Below are 23,098 nucleotides of genomic sequence, written 5' to 3'. Positions count from 1 at the left end.
CCTACTTCTCCAATGTTATCCCCACTATGCGCCAGACACAAAGCCTTTGATTTGTTCTTAACTGTCAAGCTTGTCTTCACTATAGCTTTACACATGTTATTCTCTGACCTTTATTGGTTCTCAGTTTAAATCAGGGATAGGAAACCTTTTTTCTACCAAGGGCCATTTAGATATTTATAACATCATTTTCAGGCCATACAAAATTATCAACTGAAAAATTACCCTGCTATATTTGGTCAAACATTGAATTAACTCACCCCTAATGCCTTGGCAGGGCCAGACCAAATGATTTCTCGGGTCTTATAGGGCCCTCGGGCAGGACATTCCCCACCCCTAGTTTAAATAAATCTCAAGGAAACCTTTCCTAACTGCCTTTCTCTTCATTCCTGAAGGAAAATAAGTAAAATTAAGATAACTAACATCTACTGAGTATCTAAGAGGCACTGGGCAACCCTTCGTATGATTTCCATTTAATCTTCACAATAAACCTCAGAGATAGACCAAGAAAGAAACTCAGAGATTAAATAGCTGGCCCAAGGTCACATGAGTAATATATAACAAAGCAAAGATTTGAGCCCAAATTTAATCCCAAACCCACCATTTTTCTGCCTCTCTATTTAAACAGAAAGAATCTTACTAGGAGGAAATGCTTAATTAAGTTCAGAGCTACAAAAAGGACAGTAGTTTACATAAAGATCTATAAACTGGCAGTCTGGATAATTAACTCTATTCAAAACCCTCACTTGGCATCTGTATTTCTTTTACATTAGCAATTAGCTAACTAGGATAATTAAAAAACAATGATTATTTCTTCTATGACTCAAAGAGTTCATAGGGCATATTTAAAATGCTGTTATTTCTCTTCTATACTTTATATATTTTGCATAATATAGATATTAATTATTTAACTTATAGAAATTTTGAGTTTACCCCAAGGAGTTCAACTAATAAATATTCAGGAATGTCATAGCTTTTTTTAAAAAAATAAAGAGACAAGATTTTTAACATTTTCTAATTAAGATTAATAAATTGGAACAATATTGAGGCAATGTTAATTTGAAAAAGCAAATCACTAGTACTGTGGGAATATGTCATATTTATATATATACCTAACTTTCCCAACTAGGACTAGAATATTCTAGAGAGCAGAGTCTTTTATCTATACAAGTCCAAAATACCTTGCAATGGAAGGACTCAAAATATTTTTAAATGCTAATTATTAGAAAAAAGAAACCAATTTTCTTTTATATCTTTTAGTTTTAAAATATATATCCACAAATTATTTAGTATTCCTCCCATTAAAATATGAAGCCTAAAGTTCAGCAAAAGGAATATAGTCAATAATCCTATACAATAAAAGCATAATATGCAAATTGTCCCCTCGACCAGGAGTTCGACCAAGGGGCAGGGCCAGCCGGGGGGAAGGGAGGGACTACATGTACATGGCCGCCACTAGGGACCCTACAAGTACATGAATTTCATGCTCTAGTATCATAATAACTATGTATGGTGCCAGGTGGGTTCTGGAAATATTGGGGAGGGGGTCACTTTATAAATTATATAATTGTCTAACCACTATGCTATACACCTGGAACTAATAGTATAAAATAATATTAAATGTCAACTGTAGCTGAAAAATAAAATTTTTAAGAATAAATAAACTGTTTTTGTTCTAACCCTATCTGTCATCTCACTACCATTAAAATAGTTTGCCTGTGAGGAATTCAGTGGGGAAGTAAATATAACCTTAGTGTAAAAAAACATACCACATAGCCTAATTCCCCTGCCCTTAAGAGGGCGTAGGCTCAGTGACTCACTTCTAAGGAAAAGAATAAGACAGAAGTAACAGTTTATGATTTCTAAGATGGTCATAAAAGGCAGTGCAGCTTCCGCCTTGCTCCCTCTTTTGGGTCACTAGGGACACTAGCAGCCATGTCCTGATGACACTAAGACAGTTCTACAAAGAGGTCCATGTGGCTAGGAACTAAGGCTTCCTGCCCACAGCCGTGGGGAAGGGAGGTCTAACAACAGTCATTAGAGTGAGCCATTCTCCTGCCCCAAACAAGCCTTCAGATGACTACAGCCTGGCTGACATCTTGACTACACTGCTATGACACCCTGAGCCAGAACGACCCTGCTGCTAACTGGCTCCTGAAATTCTGATCCACAAAACTGTGAGATAAAGAAAGGGGCCAAGGGTGGGGGGGAGTGTTAAATACAATAGATTTAGAATTTAAAAATATCTCAATTATTAAATTCCTCACCTTGTTTCTTATGGACATCTGCCTCAACCTTTTTCCTTTCCTAACACTCATCAGAATCTTGGGGAGTAACACAGCTATTTATTTAGAAAAGCACCCCACCCCCATGATCCTGTCATACCTCCCCTTGATTTGACAATCACTGATACAGAACATAATTATCTAAAAATAAGTGAAGTGCCCTTTAGATGTTGAGTACAGTAAGAAAGATAAGAGGCTTTGCCTGACTTAGACCCAGGCTCTCCTAGGATTCCTAACTGGTGTGACTTAACTAAACCTCAGAGGGATTTCCCTATTCTCTTTCACAGGAGTGCTATGAACAGACTTTCATAGTGAGCAGGGCAAGAATCCTACCCAGCATTTTAACAGAAACTCTACTATACTAACATGCCTAATTACATGTAAAAGACACATTTTCAAAAAATTTTAAACAGTAAGTTACACAGCAACTTAAATTAATATCCCTCCCATCAAACATGCCCCCTCCCTCAAAAAACCAAACAGCAACAACAGCAACAACAAAAGCAGGGAGCTATTTTCTGGTTTTACCTTTTTTGATTAAGATAAGTAAATAACCTTCTTGCATACATGCCGCATTCAAGTTTGTCCTGCTGTTCACGGAATTGCCAGGTTTACTGGTGGCTGATACAATGTGACCAAAGTGGTCACGGAAAGGCAGATGACAGGCATTTTGTTTCATGCCATTTAGACTTACCCCCCACCACACACACACTTCAAAAAAGGAAGCAAAACACATAAGAGTGAAGCTAAGTAAGTCATCAGGCAAGTTTGCTAAGAAGCTGGAAGAGAAGAGAAGGGATGCAGAAAAAGAAGGGTGACAGCAAAGCACTGAGCTCGAACAGACTCCAAATTATACTCAACTCACCAATTTCAACGTCCCTGCCCCAAACTCTTGTAAATATATCATTTAAATTTCTGAATTGCAAAAGGTGAATGGAAGCAATTCACCATATAAAAGATGTACAAATCATACAATTACAACACTCATTTACCAAACCTCAAGAAAAAGCCATCCTTCTGTTCAACTTGCAACTCTACTATTAAATTAAACATCCAAAGAGATTTCTCCCCCTTTAAACAGGAATTATTCACCAATTCATCACTGGGTTACTGCTTCTACTATAGTACTGAACTATTAGTTATTATTTACTTTCTCTTCTTTTAAGCATGTATTTATATTGTGAAAAGAAAACAAGCTCATAGCAAAATTTCAAAATTCAAAATATAAAAAGTTATATTCTCCCATATCTGGACCTTACTTCTACTTGTGTGAGCTAATGGTAATCCAGTGTCTTGTGTAACCATTCAGTTAGAAAATATTTACTTTTCATATGCTTGTACTCTGTTTACTTCTAAAGGGAGGAGCCATACTTTACATTTAATTGTATCCCACCCAGCACCTTGCATAGTAGAAAATAAATATCTGTGGGCTTGATTTAATTGTGACTACAAAGTACCTGCTGTTTATTTACTCTTGGAATTAACAATTCCAATAAGCAAAGTTTGCTTGTTTGCATACATTTCATGAAATAAATAAATCTATAAAAAGTCATGTCATAGTGCCAACAAGATAACTGGAATAAAAAATATAAGGTATTTACCTAAATACAATAATAAAGTATTTGATCCTTCCAGGGGAAAAAAATCTTAAATGTCACACATTGTATCTTACCATAGTAACACTTTGCATATGTGGAGGTAATTATCCGGTAATTTATACTATCCTCACTTAGGACCTATTCACTTTGAGATTAGAAGTAACACTAACAAGTTTGTTTATCTGATCTTCAAGCCTAAAGAGTGATAAAAACTGTTATGTTACTATGACAGCAGGAAATTATTTTTTAAAGAACCTCAAAATGTAGAAACAAAAATTAGAAAAGCAAATGTAAAGGCTCAAGAAAAGGCCCAATGGGGATTTTCATATAGTGATGTCAAAAAAAAAGAAAACGTCATAGTGATTAAGAGTAGGCTCTGTGGTCAGATTGCCCAGAATTCACTGTTACATTCTGCCACTCACAAGTCATGTGATCTTGGAAAAATTAAAATTAGTTTACTTCCTGGGAATAATCTAAAGATACTAATATCTAACTTGTGGGTTGATGAAGAAATAAGATAATTAATATAAAATGTTCAGCTTAATGCCAAGTATATGGAAAAACCATCACCTCCACTACTCCCAATAATTATAAAGAGAATGTTAAATTAAGTTTGTGTATACTTTCCATGAGGACAAAAGAATGAATTTGAATATTCCCATCCAAGAAGCTTGCCATGAAAGGGTCTTTGCATTTAATGAGTTATACTCTAATTACCTGGAAATTTGATCATACAAATTCATCTGATAACCTGACAAAAAATACTACTTCTAATTGGATTTTAAATGTAAAATTAAAAAAAAAAAAAGAAAGGGAGGAAAGAAAGAGGAAGTGAAGGAAGTAACACATGACAGTAAAGTCAGAAGATCAAGATTAATATTTGATTATATTTGTCCAATAAGGTAAAGAAAACAATATTTAGCCTTGAAGTTTTTTTCCCCACATCAGTCTGCGGACTGCAGGGTCCAGGTTCGATTCTGGTCATGGGCATGTACCTTAGTTGTGGGCGAATCCCCAGTAGCGGATGTGCAGGAGGCAGCTGATTGATGTTTCTAACTCTCTATCCCTCTCCCTTCCTCTCTGTAAAAAATCAATAGAATATATTTTTAAAAATAAAATACAATAAAAGGGTAAGTTCTCTCTCACATAAAGAGGTGATGTGGTTGATTTTATATTCCACTTCCTCTGAAACTCTTGAGTTTCATTCATATCAAGTGAAGTTCCAAAAATATATGCTCTTCCCAAATAATCTATTCTTGAAATTTTTAAAATCAGAGAAAGCACTGTCAATGACACAAAGGAATATTGTGTCATGATTACTTACTATTTGGGATAGAAAGAGTTAATACTGTTTTCGTTATTCCCACAGGGGAAAAAGGGACTACCACTTCCTTATGCCTTGAAATGCTTCCACTGCAGAACAAAAAGCACTTTTTTCATGCTGCCTAATTTTTAAGAGGCTGTATATCTCACTAAAACTCAACAATAATTCAAAGCCACTAGAAAATGCCCAACTTAAATATAATATCATTAAATGCTGGATAATAGTGATTGTTAGAAGGAAAGTTACTTTAAAAATATGAATAACCTTTGATAAAACTCGAGCTTCAAACCACTATATTCTCCTATCTGTGACACATTCTGGAAATAAAATTAATCAAAGATTAGCAGACTTGACCTATAATCTGCGGGTTATAATATGACAGAGAAAAAGAAGTTATAAAAATGAAGGACCAAACAATGAAAATCCGTCTTAATCTTCTAGCCGCTCTAAGTGGATGTTTGCTTCTCTTGCACTGAAGACCAGGCTTCAATCAAAACTCTGAGTCAGTTTTACTCAGACAGTCATGAGGAGGCAACTGCACATGACAGCATGCTGTGTAATGCATGACACATCCCGTTTCTGAGCACAGACCTGAAGCATTAAACAAGGTTAACAAAGTCATTTATGGGAACTGAAAGAATGTAACTGTTACCTTCTTCTCTTCCCTCTCTTCATAATCTCCCATGGACATTAGAGAACAACTTTCAAAGGACAAAGCAAGTAGAAATCCCTTCATTTTTTTAAACATATTTTTATTTATTTCAGGGAGAAGGGAGAGAGAGAGAGAGAGAGAGAGAGAGACAGAAACATCAATGATGAAAGAGAATCACTGAACAGCTGACTCCTGCACACCCCACACTGGGGATTGAACCCACAACCGGGCATGTGCCCTGACTGGAAATTGAACTGTGACCTCCTGGTTCATAGGTTGAGACTCAACCACTGAGCCATGCTGGCCAGGCATTAAGTATTCTTAATAAGTACTCAATATGGAAGACAGTTGACTATACAATTTTGTACTGCTTTGCTCAAATAGAAGAGAGGTAAAAATCATGTTTCTAGTTTTGGCCTCCAAATTGGTATTTTATTTCCTAAGACAAGGGATTGAATTCATCACGGTAATACACTAGAATGACCAAAGAGTGAGGAATAAGTTGAAAAAATGGGTAATCATAATATAAATAGTTCTTTCAGAACTTACAAGTTACAGTAAACAGACACAGGTGATGGTTTCCACCCAGTATGAACTCAATAGTACTCTACTATATATGCTGAATTAGCAAATGTCACATAAAACAGGATGAAAATGCATTCTATTGCATGTAAAATGTTTGTTCTCAAATGCCTTCTGTTTATACTTAATAAAATCATTTTCCACCATTTCAATACTAAGATAAAACAATAAACATTAGGTAAAACCTGTGTTAACCACTGTGATTGACCATAAATCTGGGTGAAATAACAGCTAGCTCTTTTCTACATCCATAAAAAGCATTGAGATACTAAATTTTCTACAAGAGTAATGAAAACTCCATGCCCAGTTATTAGATTTCTAACTGACCCAAGTTAATAAGTATATGTCACTCACTGCATATGAAAAGATATCCCAATGCTTTATTTTTATTTTTTCTCTCTCCCTCTCCCTTCCTCTCTAAAAACCAATAAACACATATTTTTAAAAATCTGTACTGTTAATTCTTCCTTCATCCAAAAACTATATATAATTTTATATATTATAAGATATACCAAAAATATAAATAAAAGCCCTAGCTGGTTTGGCTCAATAGGTAGAGCATTGGCCCTGGATTCGATTCCGGTAGGGGGTGTGCAGGAGGCAGCTGATCGATGATTCTCTCTCATCACTGATATTTCTATCTCTCCCTCTTCCTTCCTCGCTGAAATCAATAAAAATATATTTTTTAAAAATTATATATACATATATATAAATAAAACATTACTGGTTATAAAAGTCCCAGCTCTCCAATATAGGTTTTTCATGGACCACAAGATACTTGTTTCTAACAAATAGTACAGGCAGTTCATGAATCATTTGTTTTGAATCACATTAAGATGGCACGCGAGGATGCAAACAGATAAATGACTTCTTGTGTCAATGTTGACACCCATTTTCATTGCATTCCTACTACAGTCTTCATTCCTAAAGACCTGAAAAATTTCATTTTTCTCCATTTTTTACTTAAACATGGCTAAAGCAGACAATATCTTTTTTTTTTTTAATTTAAAGTGCCTCCAAAATACTCAATTTTTTCAACTCCCATGCTGGCTTTACAAAACAAATGCACAATTCCACACTTGCCTATTTTTTCTTATACAGGACAAAAATAGGATTGCTGATAAAAACAAACTAACCACTCAGTTGAACATTTCATGAGTCTCAGGCTGGTGGCACATTCTGCCATTGATTTTTCTCAGCAGATAACAACAGGACTCAGTTCCATGTATTCCATGCTCCTTAGAGAAGACTCAGAGTGACCTTTGTCTTCAAGGTATAGAACACCAAAAATAAAAACAAGGCAGTCCTACAGCCAGGCTTAAAAAACATCTATCTCCAAAAGTTTCCAAAGAAACCCAGAAATGAAAAACTATATCAGGAAGGCTAAAACCAAAAATGAGGTGAGGTTAGGGAAAAATGCTGAAGATTAAAAAAAAGCAGAGAAAATGTAGTGTTTCAGGGGAAAGAGTTTAATGACAAGAAATGACAAAAGAGAGCAGAACTACTTGATTTCTGTTAGTAGAAAGTAGATAGAACACTGGATTGGAGTCTCTAACTCTGAGCAAGTTACAACCTGCTCTAGACTCAGTTTCTTCATCTATAACTCTATTTCACAAAGTTGCTATGGGTAACACTAAAGGAGATATATATCATACATGCCCAAGAGCTACACAAATATACATTTTTAATCCTTAGTAAGCAAAATACATTTTTTTAAAAAATATATTTTATTGATTTTTTTACAGAGAGGAAGGGAGAGGGATAGAGAGTTAGAAACATCGATGAGAGAGAAGCATCGACCAGCTGCCTCCTGCACACCCCCTACTGGGGATGTGCCCACAACCAAGGTACATGCCCTTGACTGGAATTGAACCTGGGACCTTTCATCCACTGAGCCAAACCAGTTAGGGCCAAAATACATTTTTTTTAAAAGGAACAGTAAGAGGAAATTAGAAAAAGAGAAAAAAAATTATTCACAAAATCTATGAAGCTGACTTTACATAAAGAAAATATTGTGCTGATTTTCATAAAGCAGTTAGGGTAGGTCCCAGAAGCTGGAAACCAGTAAGTCTGCTGAAAAACTTGAAACTGTTTTTTGAAACAGGTGATTTGTGAAAAGCTGGAGAAAAGGGGGTTACTGGGATCCTGTTCTGACTCTAACACGTTAAAAAAAAACAACTTGAAATAATAACACACACACACCAAAAAAAAAAAAAACTTGAAAGAATCATATCATCATATTCCAAATCTTAATTGTACTTTATTTATAAGATCTTGCTATTTCCTTCACTCAAGGTATATTTTAATTTTAAATATAAGTACATGTATTTTAAATGCAGGTTTATTAGTTACTTAGAAGACATATCTAAGGGCTTTTTTAAACTAAAATATAAAAACATCATACAATGCTTAAACAGAATGGGTTAGAGTTGAGTTCATTTTGAAAATGTAATCTGATTTTGAGATGCTATCCCAAAAAGCTACTAAGGTCAAAACATCAACAATTATCAGTTACCAGTTACTTTATTCCTTAAAGGTTTCCAGTTAACTCTGTTAGAGAAAATTAAGAGGAATAGTTTGATCTCTGAAAACACAAAAAAGGTAAGGGGACTATTTTGAGACCTAAAATTAAAAAACTTTTAGAACATTGGAAAATATTTTTGTGCTCTTTGGCTAGACAAAAATTTCTTAAGTAAAATACCAAAGCACAATCCACAAAAGTAAAATCTTGATAAATCAACTTCATCAAAATTAAGAACTTCTATTCTTTGAAGAAACTGTTAAGAGCATGATAAGGCGAGTCATAGACGGGGGGAAAAAAACTGCAAATCACATATCTGATTAATAACTTGTATCCAGACTAAATAAAGAATTCATCTAACTCAATAAGAAAAACCCAATTTAAAAGTAGACAAGAGATTCGTTGTGACATTTCACTAAAGAAGATATATTGATGTCAGATACAGACATGAAAAGATGCTCAACATCATCAGTCATCAGAAAAATACAAATTAAAACCACAATAAATATCACTACACACCTCTTAGGAAGACTAAAATTAAAAAGACTAACAATACTACGTGTTGGTAAGTCAGTGAAACTGGAAATGTGATACTCAGCCATTCCACTCTTAGGTGTTTGCTCAAGAGAAATAAAAACTTACGGCTATAGAAAAACTTGTATGCAACTGTTAACAGCAGCTTTATTTGTCACAGCCAAAAAGCTGAAAATAACCCAAATTTCATCAAAAGGTGAACTGATAATTGTGCAATATCTATTCAAGGAAATACTACTCAACAATACAAAGAAATTAACTACTGTTACATGCAATAACACAGAGGAATCTCCAAATGTGCTGAAAGAAACCAGACTAGAAATAAGAATATATTGTATGATTCTATTTGTATAAAATTCTTGAAAATCCAAAAAGACGGAAAGCAGATCAGTGCCTGTCTGGTGATGGTGGGAATGGGAGAGGAAATGGGTGGGAGGCTTGCAAAGGGATGCAAGGGAACTTTATAGAGGAAATAGATGTTCATTTTCTTGATTGTGGTGATGATTCCATGGTTATTTACATATTTCAAAACATGTCAGATTACATTTTAAACATAGTTTGTTGTATGTCAAATACATCATATTAAGTTATTTTTTAAAGATGTATAAATTTATCTGAATGTAAGACTGTTAACTCACTTCCCACTGCTAAACTGCCAGTTGCTCAAAAGAATCAGAGTCTAAAAAACAACCATCAGTTGAGAACTGATTCACATAGATAACGATGCTTTAAGTCTGTGTCCTTGAAATATAAACCTTAGGATACAAACCATAAGGACAGCCAGGTTCAAGAGGAACTAAGATGAAAGTGAACCAGGACTATCAAGAGACCATATTCCTGGGCTTTTAGGGGGGAAAAAATGTGAATTCTATAGATATCCTAAAATACGTTATGTGGCCAACCTGTGATCAATGTTTTTTACCTGGTTCTATGAAAGTGGATTCCTTATTTAGAATTACTGATACTAAAGTGGAGAGCCCCTTCAAATTTAAACCCTGGAAGAAACAAAGCTATGCCCCAGATGAATATAACTTATGGTTCTTAAGACTGTGTTCTCTTAAATTTTGGTATTTTCACTGGCATGATCAAACATAAATAACAGGCCAAGAAAGGCATGCTTTTATAGGAAAAAACCTACTTTCATATTTTGTGTATTACTGCTAAAAAATATTTTAGATCTCTAACAAACGTTGTTTAACCTTTTTTAAATATAGAAATATTCACACCACTCACCCACATACAGTTTCTCATGTTGTCTACAATTAATAAACTTGGACAACTCTATGAAGATATTTGATATCATGCCATCCAAAGCAGGTCAAATGTGATTATTTTATAGTTATGGTGCTCTATAAAAACACATACTTAAATTGCAGCTTCAAGGTTCAAATTAACAAACATCACACTCAATGTTTTTTATAACAAGAGTTTGAAATTTTTATCTGTGTGAAGCGAAATTATATAGTACTTAAGAGCATATGCTCAAGAGTGAACTGCCTGGATTCAAACCCTATTCAGCCACTTACTTAGGCAAGTCTCTGATTCCTCATCTATAAAATGAAGATAATAATAGTATTTATCTCATAGGGTAGTTATGAAGATTAAATAAATTAATAGGCATAAAGCACCTAGAACTGTGCCTTGCTCATAGTAAGCACCCAAAAAGTTTTACTTTGTTGTGTTGTTATAATTACGCTCATGAACCCTAATATGAACTAAATTATAGACTTTGGGTGATGGTGATGACTTCATCAATTGTAACAAATGTGCCACTCTGGTTAGGGATGTTGATAATGGGGGAAGCTACTAGTATGCATGTGTGGGGACAGGGGGCACATGGGAAATTTACCTTCCTCTGAATTCTGCTGTGAATCTAAATCTGCTCTAAAAAACAGACTCCTTAAAAAAGAAAATTTGGTTAACTGGTTAATGTTCTATATGAACCATGATTTTTCAGAGTCCAAATACTACTCCTACCCTTTTTCCCCCTGAAGATTTTAAATCACTTTTGTCATTTATGTTAGTTCTTGTTATCATTCTTTGAATGTGGTTTTGTTTGACATGACAATAAACTTCCCTACAACATACCTAAATTGATGCCATGATAAAAACTCAGTCATTAACACATTACTGTAAAAGGTATACACCTGTTATTCATCCAGCTAAAATTAAGTGAATCTATATTCAAATCATGTTCAGAAGAACTTTCATGAATGTCAATTCCTTCTTAATACTCTGAGAAACAGAGTAGAAAGAGGACATGGACAGCTGAGATGAAAACCACCGACTATGTTCTTCTTAGAGTACCTAAGACATTATGTGTCTGTGTCAAGTTATTTCTGTTGGAGAGTCTAACATAGTATAAATAAGGCCATGGTCATGGAGTTGACCTTTAGCAGACAAACTGCTTTGACTCTACTCATTCCCTTTCCTCATTCACTTGGGAACATGCCTTTAATCAGAAGGAGTACCACTGGAAAAACAATTCAAGTTTTTGAAGGCCCGTCTTATAAGTATTAGAACTTTGAGGACATTTGATATGAGCTAAGTAATGTTTAAGACACCACATGAAATAAATGTAAAAATACTGCAATATGTTAAAAGTAGCAACACAGAAGTAAGACTTAAAATATGAGCCATACTTTCATATACTTGTAGCAGTAATTGCTTTCCAGGAAAGTCACACGAAGTCTCAGGTCTTTAAAAATACTCTTCTAGAAATTCAGCCTAAGGAATAAGTCAGAAGTTCAATTCAAAGACTTGTGCACAAGGATAACTAGTAGACTATTAATAAAAAATTTTTAAAAATGTTAATGCCTAAAATAGGATAATGGTTAGATAAGTTATGTTAACTTAGTCATTAACAAATTATATTTCCTATTAGGAAACCTGATAATAAAGCAATGTGATACTAGCAGACCAACAGAACAAAGTAGAAAATCTTTAAATAACCCAAAATCCAAATGGCAACCTAGTAAAGGATAGGGGAGTCATCTTAAACCAATGGGGAAAGATAGATTATTCAATAAATGATATTAGGACAACTGGAAAGCTATCTTTCTAAAAATGAAATTATATCCATATCTCATACTTTATACCAGGATGACCTCCAAATGGATCAAAGATTTAAAAGCAAAAAAATGAAAACAAAGAAGAACTAGACAAACCACGGGAGAATAATTTTCAACCTCAGAATAGAAAAGTCCATTCTAACTATGACATAAAACCAAAGGCCATAAAAAAATAAAATAAAAAGACATATATTCAACTGCATAAAATTTCCTCATAGAGAGGAAAAAACACACAAAAAATACTGATAACTCATCACAGATAAAGGGTTCTTTATTTAATATACTAAGAGTTCCTACAAGTTACTAAGAAAAAGATCCAACAACCTTTTAAAATTGGGCAAAAAAAAAAAAGCGGAATATAATTGAAGCCGTTTACAATAGACTGAATCCTTACAAAAATGATGACACTGACTCTACATCGACTGATGATATGTGGTAAAACTGCTCATCTAGCCAAGGAGTTTACCTTCACCTCCAAAGGAGAGTACAGCTCAACTTCACTGAACCTCCTAACATTCATCCTCAACTTTAAAGAAGGGCATATGACATGGCTGAGAGATTACACCAGAGAACTTCAGCAGTACAACAGCTAGCCCAGAACTGATTTTTTTTTTTTTTTTGTAAATTTGAGACTTATGTAAACGTGATTTTAAACCATAATTCATGTTGTAAATCAGACTCCAGCAATTTTTGTTGTATGATTTTTTTTGTAAAGTGTAACTGTCCTTGTACAAAATGCTCATATTTAATTACGAACTGCTTTATATTATTATCAAAGTTATAAGAAATGTTTGGCTTGTTGACGCAACAGATATATAGACCTTTCAAGTCATGTTGTGTTTGGACTCGGGACAGAGAGAGCAGCAGCCATGTCAGCTAGACGTTCAACTGTGCACATGATTATGGAGAAAAATTCCAAAATCTTATAAAGCTGAGCATCCAGGAAGTTAATTGGAAACTATCTTAATGTTCTTGGCAGTGGGATTGGCATTGTTGATAAAGCTGGTCCCTTCATTTAATTGTCTTTTAGGTTGTCCTCTACTTGTTGCCATGAGTATTGCAGGTTATACAGTAAACTCATAAGAATATCAATCTTGGGACTAAAATGCCTTGATTCTTTGCACCTCTTTTACAAGTCCTTACATTTAATTATTAATTGATAAGCAGCAGCTTCCTACAGATAGTAGGAGACTGCCACATTTTGCTGTCATGATTGGCTGGGCCTGCTGCTGTAAGATATTCTGAATTCCATTTTATCAATAAAGCTTGATTTAACAAACAAGGGGGGAAAAATATGCACAGTTCACAGAAAAGGATATATTTAAATGGCTCTATGAGATATTCAATCACGCTTACTGTAAGAACTATAAAATTAAATTAACACCATTTTTTACCTTTTAGATTGTCAGATTCAAAAACTCTTGCTAATTTCCTATGTGTAGGAAAGTAGGTACTCTCACACACTGCTGATGAAATGTAAATAGGTACAAAAAGAGAAAGCAATTTGGGAATACCTTTCAAAATTACAAATATGCACATCTTTGACATCGAAATTTTATGAATTTTTCTAATAAAGTCACACTCAAGCAAAATGACTTATATTCAAGGTTATTCACTTGTACCAGAAAACTTGGGGACTGATTAAATAAATTACTATTCATCCAGGCATTATGCAGCCATAAGAAGAATAAGGAACTGCTTTACAAACTGACAGGAAGAATATATCCAATTATTAATAAGTGTGTGTGGAGGGGGGCTGTGAAAGAGAAATTAACACAAAGTGCAGATAATTTCCTGTAATGGGTTATCATTTGTGTAAAAAAGGAAAAAAGCAAATGCACAGTAAAAATCATGACAGTATTAATTCAGATATAAAGCAATTAACAACAACTGGCTCCAGGCTCCCAGAACACCTGGCCAACCTCTTCTGCAGGCCTACTCCAGTCATTTCATTAACCTCACAAAAAAAAAACATAGTATTTTTTAAACTAAATTTCTTAGACCCCACTCTTGGCAGAGTTTTTACGTAGCTATTTACCTGCTTCCATGTGCATGAAATAGGTATGGAAGGATATGCAGGAATTTCAAATATTTATTGATTGTGTAGAAGGGACAAAGATTGCCTGCCAGATGGCAAGTGAGGGGTGAGGAGTGAGGGAGGAGGGAAGAGAGACCTCATGGATACCCTTTATATCTTTGGAAAAAATATATATATTATATGTATAGCCTATTTTTTTAATTAAATTTAAAAATAAAAACATTTGAAAAAATTTTAACATGTTCAAAATCCTAAGAAAATAATACACTGTTAGAACAAAAGCAGGAAGGTAAAATACATACAGTATGACATAAAATATGTACCAAAAAAGTACTTCTGCACACAGAAAAGACTGGAATAAAATACAATAAAATATTAAGAGAATATCTATCTCTGAGTGATGGAATTACAGGTGATTTTAATTTTCTTTGGATTTTCCTGTAATTCAAATTATATTCATGGATTATATTCATAATTAGAAAAATGTATTAATTTTTTAATTATATGAATCAGAGAGGTTAGAAATTAAAATGGAAGGTAGAAAGTTATTAGGTATTATCCAGGGTTTAAGCATCATAAATGAAACATTCAAATTCCCTTAAAATATCACTTCCAATAGCAGAATACAGAATTTATGGATAAGAAATTTAGGAAAGCAAAGATTAAAATATATTATCTGTCCTCTAGTCTACCTCTGAAGGATCACTCGGGTTATTCTCATCCTGCTACTTTCTGGATGTTTTGTCCATTTTTGTTTTCTGTTATCTAGGTAATGGCATTTCCAGCATTTCCCTTAAAGACTGTGAAACTAACAATCTGCTATTTCTCAGTGTGCAGTGTTCCTGACCTCCAACTTTGAAAGGCCATCTCCCTAAGGGAAAGCAGTAAGATCTACAAGCTATAACAGGCGGCTGAGGAATCTGAGGTTGAGTTCTAATCCTGACAAACTGTGGAATTTGTCTCCAATTTTGGGAATAAACTAAACTTCCTGAGCCAGTCTCCTTAATGAGGAAACTTAAAGGATTGTTTTGAAAAGTATTTGAGACTATCAACTTTAAAGTTTCTTTTTTAACTTTTCACACTATACTTCTGAATTTTGTTTCCTTGCCTTATGTTAAATATTTTCCTCTCTAAATTTTCACTCTCCCAAATGGTGTCTACCAGTCTTACCCATCTCTTACACTCAGGACAGGGAGCACTTTCAGAAGGCCTACTGAAAATGACACCGTGTGAATAGAATTTGAGCAATACTGAAGACAATTTATGGAGAAATAAGAATGTAATCAGGATCTAAATTGGATCCTTATGAGCAAAGTAGATGCAAACAACTAGTTAATGTAACCAACACTTGGAAAAGGAAGGTAACTCCTAACATCTGAACTCTGCTGTTGAGACAAGGAAGATGATAACTCCCGTATGACCATCCAGCAAATGAACTTTTGTCATGCCTTCAAAGGCTCCATTTTTATTTCTTTTTCTTTTTACCATACAGTAAACCCACTAACACCACTGTACTGAGCCTCAAGACATCTTTCTACTTTTCCTACTATTTTTGTATCATGTACCTCTTGATGGATGCTTTCTCACTAGAAAATAAGCTACATTAAATCTGTAAAGGATACTCTACCTACCGGTCTTAAGAAGCACTTGATAGCCTTTGGGAAGAAAGGTGTTGTTACAAACATCAGAGAACAATTATCCCTCTGCCAAGACCAGGTGAAGCAATTTCAGCACACTTTAAACTCCTCCTTCTGGTTAACAAGACCAAACACCTCTCTGGTTACTTAAAAGTTATTCTAATAGGGAGGGACAAAGGAGCAGCCAGCTAAATTTTTTCTGGATTAACTCAGTCATTAGTTGAATGCTTTTTTTGTGGTTCACCTACTTAAAAGGTGATCAAATCACGTTGTGTTACTGAAGAGAGCAACCTGCAAAGAACAATTACATAAACTCTGCTTCAACTTACCTCATCCTTCTTTCTAATGAAACAAAGCATTAGAAACCACTGTCTTACCATCATTTATTTCCTTAGTAACCTCAGTAAAGCCTACTTTGTCATGTGAATCCCTTTTCTTTTCCTTAGCAAATCAGAGAAAATCATTGTTCATTCAACATAATAGGACACAACTCCACATCATTTTTAAAAATGTATGCACTGAATTTTATCATCTGAAAAAGATAAAGGAAATCCTTATAAACTATTCTCAAATAGGGGCATTCTAGAACTTCATATTATTTGTGTCAGAAAATTTGTACAGAACCTCAATTCCATACCTGCAATTCCTAAATCCAAAAAGCTCAGAAAACCTTTTTTCAATAACCTCTTTAGCAATAAAATCTGACCTGCGCTAACATTTATAGTCTTATACCACACTTAGTGTGAATAGTCATTTATTTAACTGCAGAAATATTTAACACAACCGATTCCTGAATGTTGCTCCAGACCCAGCTAGGGGGTTAATGTCACTGAATATATACAATATTTTCTAAAATAAAAAAATTTTGAATTCTGAAACACTCGAGTCCAAATGGTTTTGGAAAAGGACTGTGGATGAATAGTTTCACTCTTTGAAAATGAAATATCAATAAACCAACATGACAGAGGATAGAAAAATACTAAGAGTTTATAAAGGAAACTGTACATCTGTAAACATTAATAGAACACATGATTTAAATGAGATCTATAAATTATCTTTCAAAGGAATAAAGGGTTCATCGAAATCAATGTAATTTTATTTTTTTTAAATATATTTTATTGATTTTTTACAGAGAGGAAGGGAGAGAGATAGAGAGTTAGAAATATCGATGAGAGAGAAACATCGATTAGCTGCCTCCTGCACATCTACTGGGGATTTGCCCGCAACCCAGGTACATGCCCTTGACCGGAATCGAACCTTTCAGTCCGCAGGCCGACGCTCTATCCACTGAGCCAAACCGGTTTCGGCCAATGTAATTTTAAATAAATAATACTAGTATATCCTTAGGCATTCTTTTTTTTTTTTTAACAATTTTATTTCATTATGTTTTTTAATCCTCACCCAAGGATATTTTTCCATTGATTTTTAGGGAGAGTGGAAGAGAGAGGGAAAGACAGAGAGAAACATCAATGTGAGAGAAACATATCTATTGGTTGCCTCCTGCATGGGGCCCAGGCCGGGGAGGAGCCTGCAACCAAGGCATGTGCCCTTGACCAGAACTGAACCCAGGACCCTACAGTCCGCCTGCCGACACTCTATCCACTGTGCCAAACCGACCACTAGAGCCTTGAAAGTTCTCCTATTTCAGTAAAGAACTGATTACTCCTAATGTGTATAAAATGTATTGGAGATCATGGGAAACTGTCAACATTCACAGACAATGCCACATCCTCAGTACTGAACTCAAGCTTAAGATCCTAAGAATCTTTAAAGTACTAGTATTAATGCTCATCTATAAAAATTCAATTAACAGTATTTGAGGAAATTAAAACACTTAAATAACATGAACATATTTGGGGATGGACTGGATACACATTCACCGATTTTCTTCTAGCAAGCAATTAGCTAGAGCACACAAAACTTTTAGTCTTGCTTGAATAATATTCATTTACATATTAAAGCAAAACAGAAATGGTAGGGTTCGTATTTAAGACATTGGAGAATGAATGATTTGCTAAGAATATTCAGTTAGTTATGTTAAGAACATTTTTGTATAAGGTCAGTTAGTCACATCTGATTCATACTGGACCAAAATGAAACAACTTCCTGGACTTGTTACTGCTTGTAACATTTTAAGTAAATATAAAGGCAGAGTTTCTAAAAGTGCAATAAAGCATATCTCATCCTTTGTCTGAATTTGTGAAACATAAGCAATATTATTTACTACACCAGGTTAAAACTTCTGCCCCCATCAACTCATATCCAGTTCATGAGACCTTCTTACCAAATTCCCACTGTCATACTTCTAGAATTACATGGTATTTAATGCAGTATAATTAATTCCCTTTTTCTTCTGCTTGCTGAAATAGTCCCAGCCTTTAGAAATTTTAATAATAAACAATGAGCTGTATACTAGCTTCATAGTAACCAATAATGTTGATATTATATATTTTATTAACTGAATATTTTAGATAAGTCGTACTGATATTATTAAAATTAAAAACTGTATGATTTCTTGGTGATTGCTTTATTGTGATAACTATAGTTCCAAGAATACTTCTGTGCATACACTTGCAGACGGGTCTTACTGATGGGTGCCACGCTCCAAGACAGGCACTGTTGCTACAGACTGTATTTCAATTTCTCCCAAAGGGTGTCCTACACTCACTATCCATTCATGGTAAAGTAGTTGACTTTAATGTTCTCATTGTTTACCAGAAAGCACAGAGAGGCTGCCTTTGCCGCTCCCGTTTCCTTTTGCTAGCCTGCTGAGCTTTTTCAGCCAATTGACTCTGCTTTGAGGCTATAAATATCTGAAAAATGTTCTGCATTTGATGCTCTTGGATTCTGCATCCATATTTAGCTGTTTGTGGCATGCCTTTGTTTAAGCTACTCTACCACCCATACAATCAGTCAGGTTGAGATCTGGATGGTCAAAGGACAGATGGGTCAACATTCAACAAACACTGACTTACCCTGAGCAAGGTACCAATCTGCGAGACACAGTGACAATAAAGGGGGTGGCAAGATAGGAATGCAAAGATAAACAAGACAGATTCCCTGGTGTCAAAAATTTCATAGCCCTGACAGGGCATGGACACAACTGATTGTAATACTGAAATACAACAAATGAAACATTTTACAACTAAAAGAAAATGAAGACTAAAACAGCATAAATTTTTCTCTAAGCTATGTCTCAAAGATGTGCATTTGTGTTTTAAATATAGATCCACCTATTATAAAGCTCTGAACATATTCCAAAAAAAGTTTTCCAATCATGACAATGCATTACACAAAACTCTGGAGATTATATATATATAGATGATCTATATCTATATAGATCATCTATTTCAACTTTGGCAATAGCTAGCTCAAAACAGTGCCTAGTCTTCCAATTCTGTGAGGTAAACTAATAAAATATCGTTTCTAAAAGTTTCTGTTAAGATCCTCTTTGGGGTGGGGGTACTTTTGTCATTGCTGTTTGTTTGCTTATTGGTTACAAAGATTCGTGTTCTGCAGAGCATGTGAACCATAGCCAGAAGCCAGCAGCACTTAATACAGCTCCTTTTTGCACCCTATTCTAAGTAAAATCCACATGGCTATTTCAGGTTAGGTCTCAAGTGAATGAGCTAGACTTGAGCACGATCCCCATCCCCACCTTCCTATCTTGTGAAAACATTCCAAACAAATATACATCTGCCCTCAACATTCCTTCTTTCAAAACTCAGTTCACTGACCTCTTGATAAAAGTGCTCCCCAGGATCCTCTGACAATCATGATTTAAATGCATTCAGGGCTTGCCTGATGCCTAACCCCAAGAGTCGGGCTGAAATTGGCAGGCCTAGCTGTAGGTAAAATAATAGGGCAGGCCATAGAATCAGACAACTCTAAAGCTAAAATGGACCACAGATACCAATTACTCCAGATTCCACATTTTACATAGAAACTTGGACCCACAGAGTTAAAATTACTTGCCCAAAGTTAGACAGCCAATTTGTGGCAAAGCCAGAACAAAAAACCAAGTTCTCAACCCCCAGTTTTATACTCAAGATTTCTTTAAAAAACATTAGACTTACACTCATCAAAGTCTCTTTAAATTGTGTAGGAGAATCCAGATGTTCCAAAGCAATCAGGATTTTGAACGCCCAAAACAAACAAATAAACAAGACCACCAAAATGAACTAGTGTTTTTCAAATTGATTTTCTACATTCTATTATTTTCCTTCAAAGCTTTTCAAAGAGTTATGCAATAGGCAACTTTAAAACTGCCTAAGAACATAAAAAGCCAACAGTCATTCAGATAGCTTTGGAATATTTACATCAAACTAAAGACAACAAAGCAGTATCCAGGATGAGTTGCTTTAGTTTAGAGGAAGGAAAGTAGCAGTTCTAGACAATAAATAAAAACAACCTCTCGCCCTGACCGGTTTGGCTCAGTGGATAGAGCGTCGGCCGGCGGACTCAAGGGTCCCGGGTTCGATTCCGGTCAGGTGCATGTACTTTGATTGCGGGCACATCCCCAGTGGGGGGTGTGCAGGAGGCAACGGATCGATGTTTCTCTCTCATTGATGTTTCTGGCTCTCTGTCCCTCTCCCTTCCTCTCTGTGAAAAATTAGTAAAATATATTTAAAAAAAAAAAAAACAACCTCTCATTAATTGACAGGGAAGACAAAAAAGTTACAAGGCAGTGGAAAGTCTGCAACTTGACACTGAAATGAACACTGTATGAGACAGAGACCACATATGTATGTGTATATGAACACACATATTTAAGAATCACACACACACATATTTAAGAATACACACACACCCCTCTCACAAATCTAGCCCTAGGAATGGACTACAAAAACTAACACATATTTTTATGGGTTGCATGCAAAGAATGTTAGTTAACCTAGGTCTAGAAAACCCAGAGAGGATAGTTTTGGACACTGAAATACTGAATTATTATTCTTACAGTAACATGGCCCTATCTCTAACTTCATATAAAAAACCATATGCCAAAGAAGTGTGTAAGGATAGAAAAAGACTAGCATGGGAAACCTCAATATATACTCTAATTCAAGCTCATTTTCAGATTCTCACCAACCTTTGCTATAAACTATTGGCTAAGTGGGATTAGCAGGTGGATGGAAAGTCAGGCCCTCACGTTTTTAATCGGCTGAGAATGAACTGGGTGCCCTTGCATCATCTCCCACTTGTTGTCTGTAATTCTTCCAGTTAATTAGAATAACATCAAGAAACACATACACATCAAGCCCAATACCAAGTGGTACATACATATATCCTTAAGAAGTGGTTATAGGAACGGCTGGACTTTTCAGAACTGAAAGGGCCATTAAGAGATTATCTAATCCCCTCCGCTCATTTTACAGATGAGGAATCAGAGGTCGAAAAAGTGACCGGATCTGCCCCAAATCACATAAGACATTTAAGAGCAAGAACTGAGACAAAAACTCCAATCTCTGCCCTCCTAGTCCTGTGAGCTTTCTCCCAGGGAGAGGCTTGACGTCTTGAAATCAGCTGAACTATCCAGAGAGACAACTTCTAAGTCTTGGTCACTCTTGGACAGAAAACACATGCCCTGTTCAGAAGGGTGAAGAAAGAAAAGGTAAGGATGTACTTGACCGCTACCGGCTCAGATGTACATAACCGCCGGGTAACACCCTCACGCTGTGTTTGCTCCCGGGGCCTCACGGTTGCCGTCTTAGACTCAGGTCAGCCCCAGGACTAACGTCTTTCGTGTCCATGCCAGCGAGGTGATAAAACATCCCGACCTGCCAATATTTTGGAGCGCCACCTGCTCAGTCCTCCATTGCCGGGCGATACACCCTGGGGCTGGGAGTTTTCAAAACCAGCACGGTTTCCACGAGGCCACAAGGCTCGCCCTCGCAGGACCTCACCATCCCGTTTTCCTGAAAGAGGTGGTTACCCGGGGAACGCAGAAAGGGAAAGTTTTCGTGTGTGTGCTCATCGCTTTTAACTTGCTGAGTAGCAGCCCAGTCACTTTGCAAAGGGAACCAGACACAGACAGCAGTGCGGTCTGCAACCGTCCACGCCAGCGGGTCTGGGCGGTTGTCTTTGGAGAGTGAGGTTCAGAGAGAGGTGACAGAGGAGCCTTTTCCCACACAATAGACACATGTGCTGAGCTCTTTCCTATCCTGGTTTCCAGCCTCGCCTGGATCCCAGAGAAGGGAAGGACCTCCCCACCCCCCTTCACTGGATCGCATGGTGCGTTCCATCAGACCTTCTCGAGGATCGGCTGACAGTTCCCCCGAAGTCATCGCCGAAGAATTAGGGCTGCAGAGCCCAGCTCTCCCTTCAACCCACGGCCGGTGCCTGAAGGGGTCTGGAGACCACACGGAGACAGCGCTCTACCCAGAGGCTCGCCCGGAGGCACTGGTCCGAAAGGCGGGGGACCCCGGGACAAAAAGGGACGTGGGAACCGGACCCAGAAGGGGGGGGGGTGGGGGGGCTGAGCGCGGGGCTGGCACGAGCGGGGCAAGGAATGCCCGCCTCGCCAAAGGGGAGAAACACCGGCCTCTCGGACGGCCCGGCGCGGTCCTTACCGTACACGCGGACCCAGCCCTGCTGCTGGCACACCGACTCCAGGAGGATCCGGTCCAACATGCCACCCGCCACGGCCCCGCCGACGGGGACGGCCGCGTCCAGGTCCTCCGGGGGCAGCGGCGAGTCGGACTCCAGTCCCGAGAACATCTCCGGCCAGGACAGCGCCTCCGCTCCTCCGGACGCCGGCGAGAGCTCCATGGTGCCCGGGGGGGACGCGCCGGGGGGCGGGCGCAAGGCTCCGCGCCTCTGACCGTGCGGGGAGGGGAGGAGCGCGCGGCGGGCAGGACCG

At 36.6% G+C, this 23,098-nt stretch overlaps 1 protein-coding gene across 5 annotated transcripts in view; it reads right to left on the bottom strand.

Annotated features, from left to right (window-relative positions):
* RASAL2 (RAS protein activator like 2) overlaps positions 1–23,088 on the bottom strand; it is a 233,474-nt gene extending 210,386 nt beyond the window's left edge. For 3 of the 5 annotated variants that reach the window (XM_006088946.3, XM_006088947.3, XM_006088949.3), the window contains exon 1: positions 22,809–23,088. In XM_006088946.3, coding sequence (XP_006089008.1) covers positions 22,809–23,007 — 199 coding nt within the window. In that variant the 5' untranslated portion in view covers positions 23,008–23,088. The remainder of the gene's footprint in view (positions 1–22,808) is intronic. The other 2 variants (XM_023753965.1, XM_023753966.1) reach the window with 1 other exon arrangement.
* Between the last annotated feature and the right edge of the window lie 10 nt (positions 23,089–23,098).

Source organism: Myotis lucifugus, unplaced genomic scaffold (genome assembly GCF_000147115.1).
Source record: "Myotis lucifugus unplaced genomic scaffold, Myoluc2.0 scaffold_54, whole genome shotgun sequence".
NCBI lineage: Eukaryota > Metazoa > Chordata > Mammalia > Chiroptera > Vespertilionidae > Myotis > Myotis lucifugus.
The sequence above is the reverse complement of the archived record's forward strand: the minus strand, read 5'-3'. Positions and strand labels throughout refer to the sequence as shown.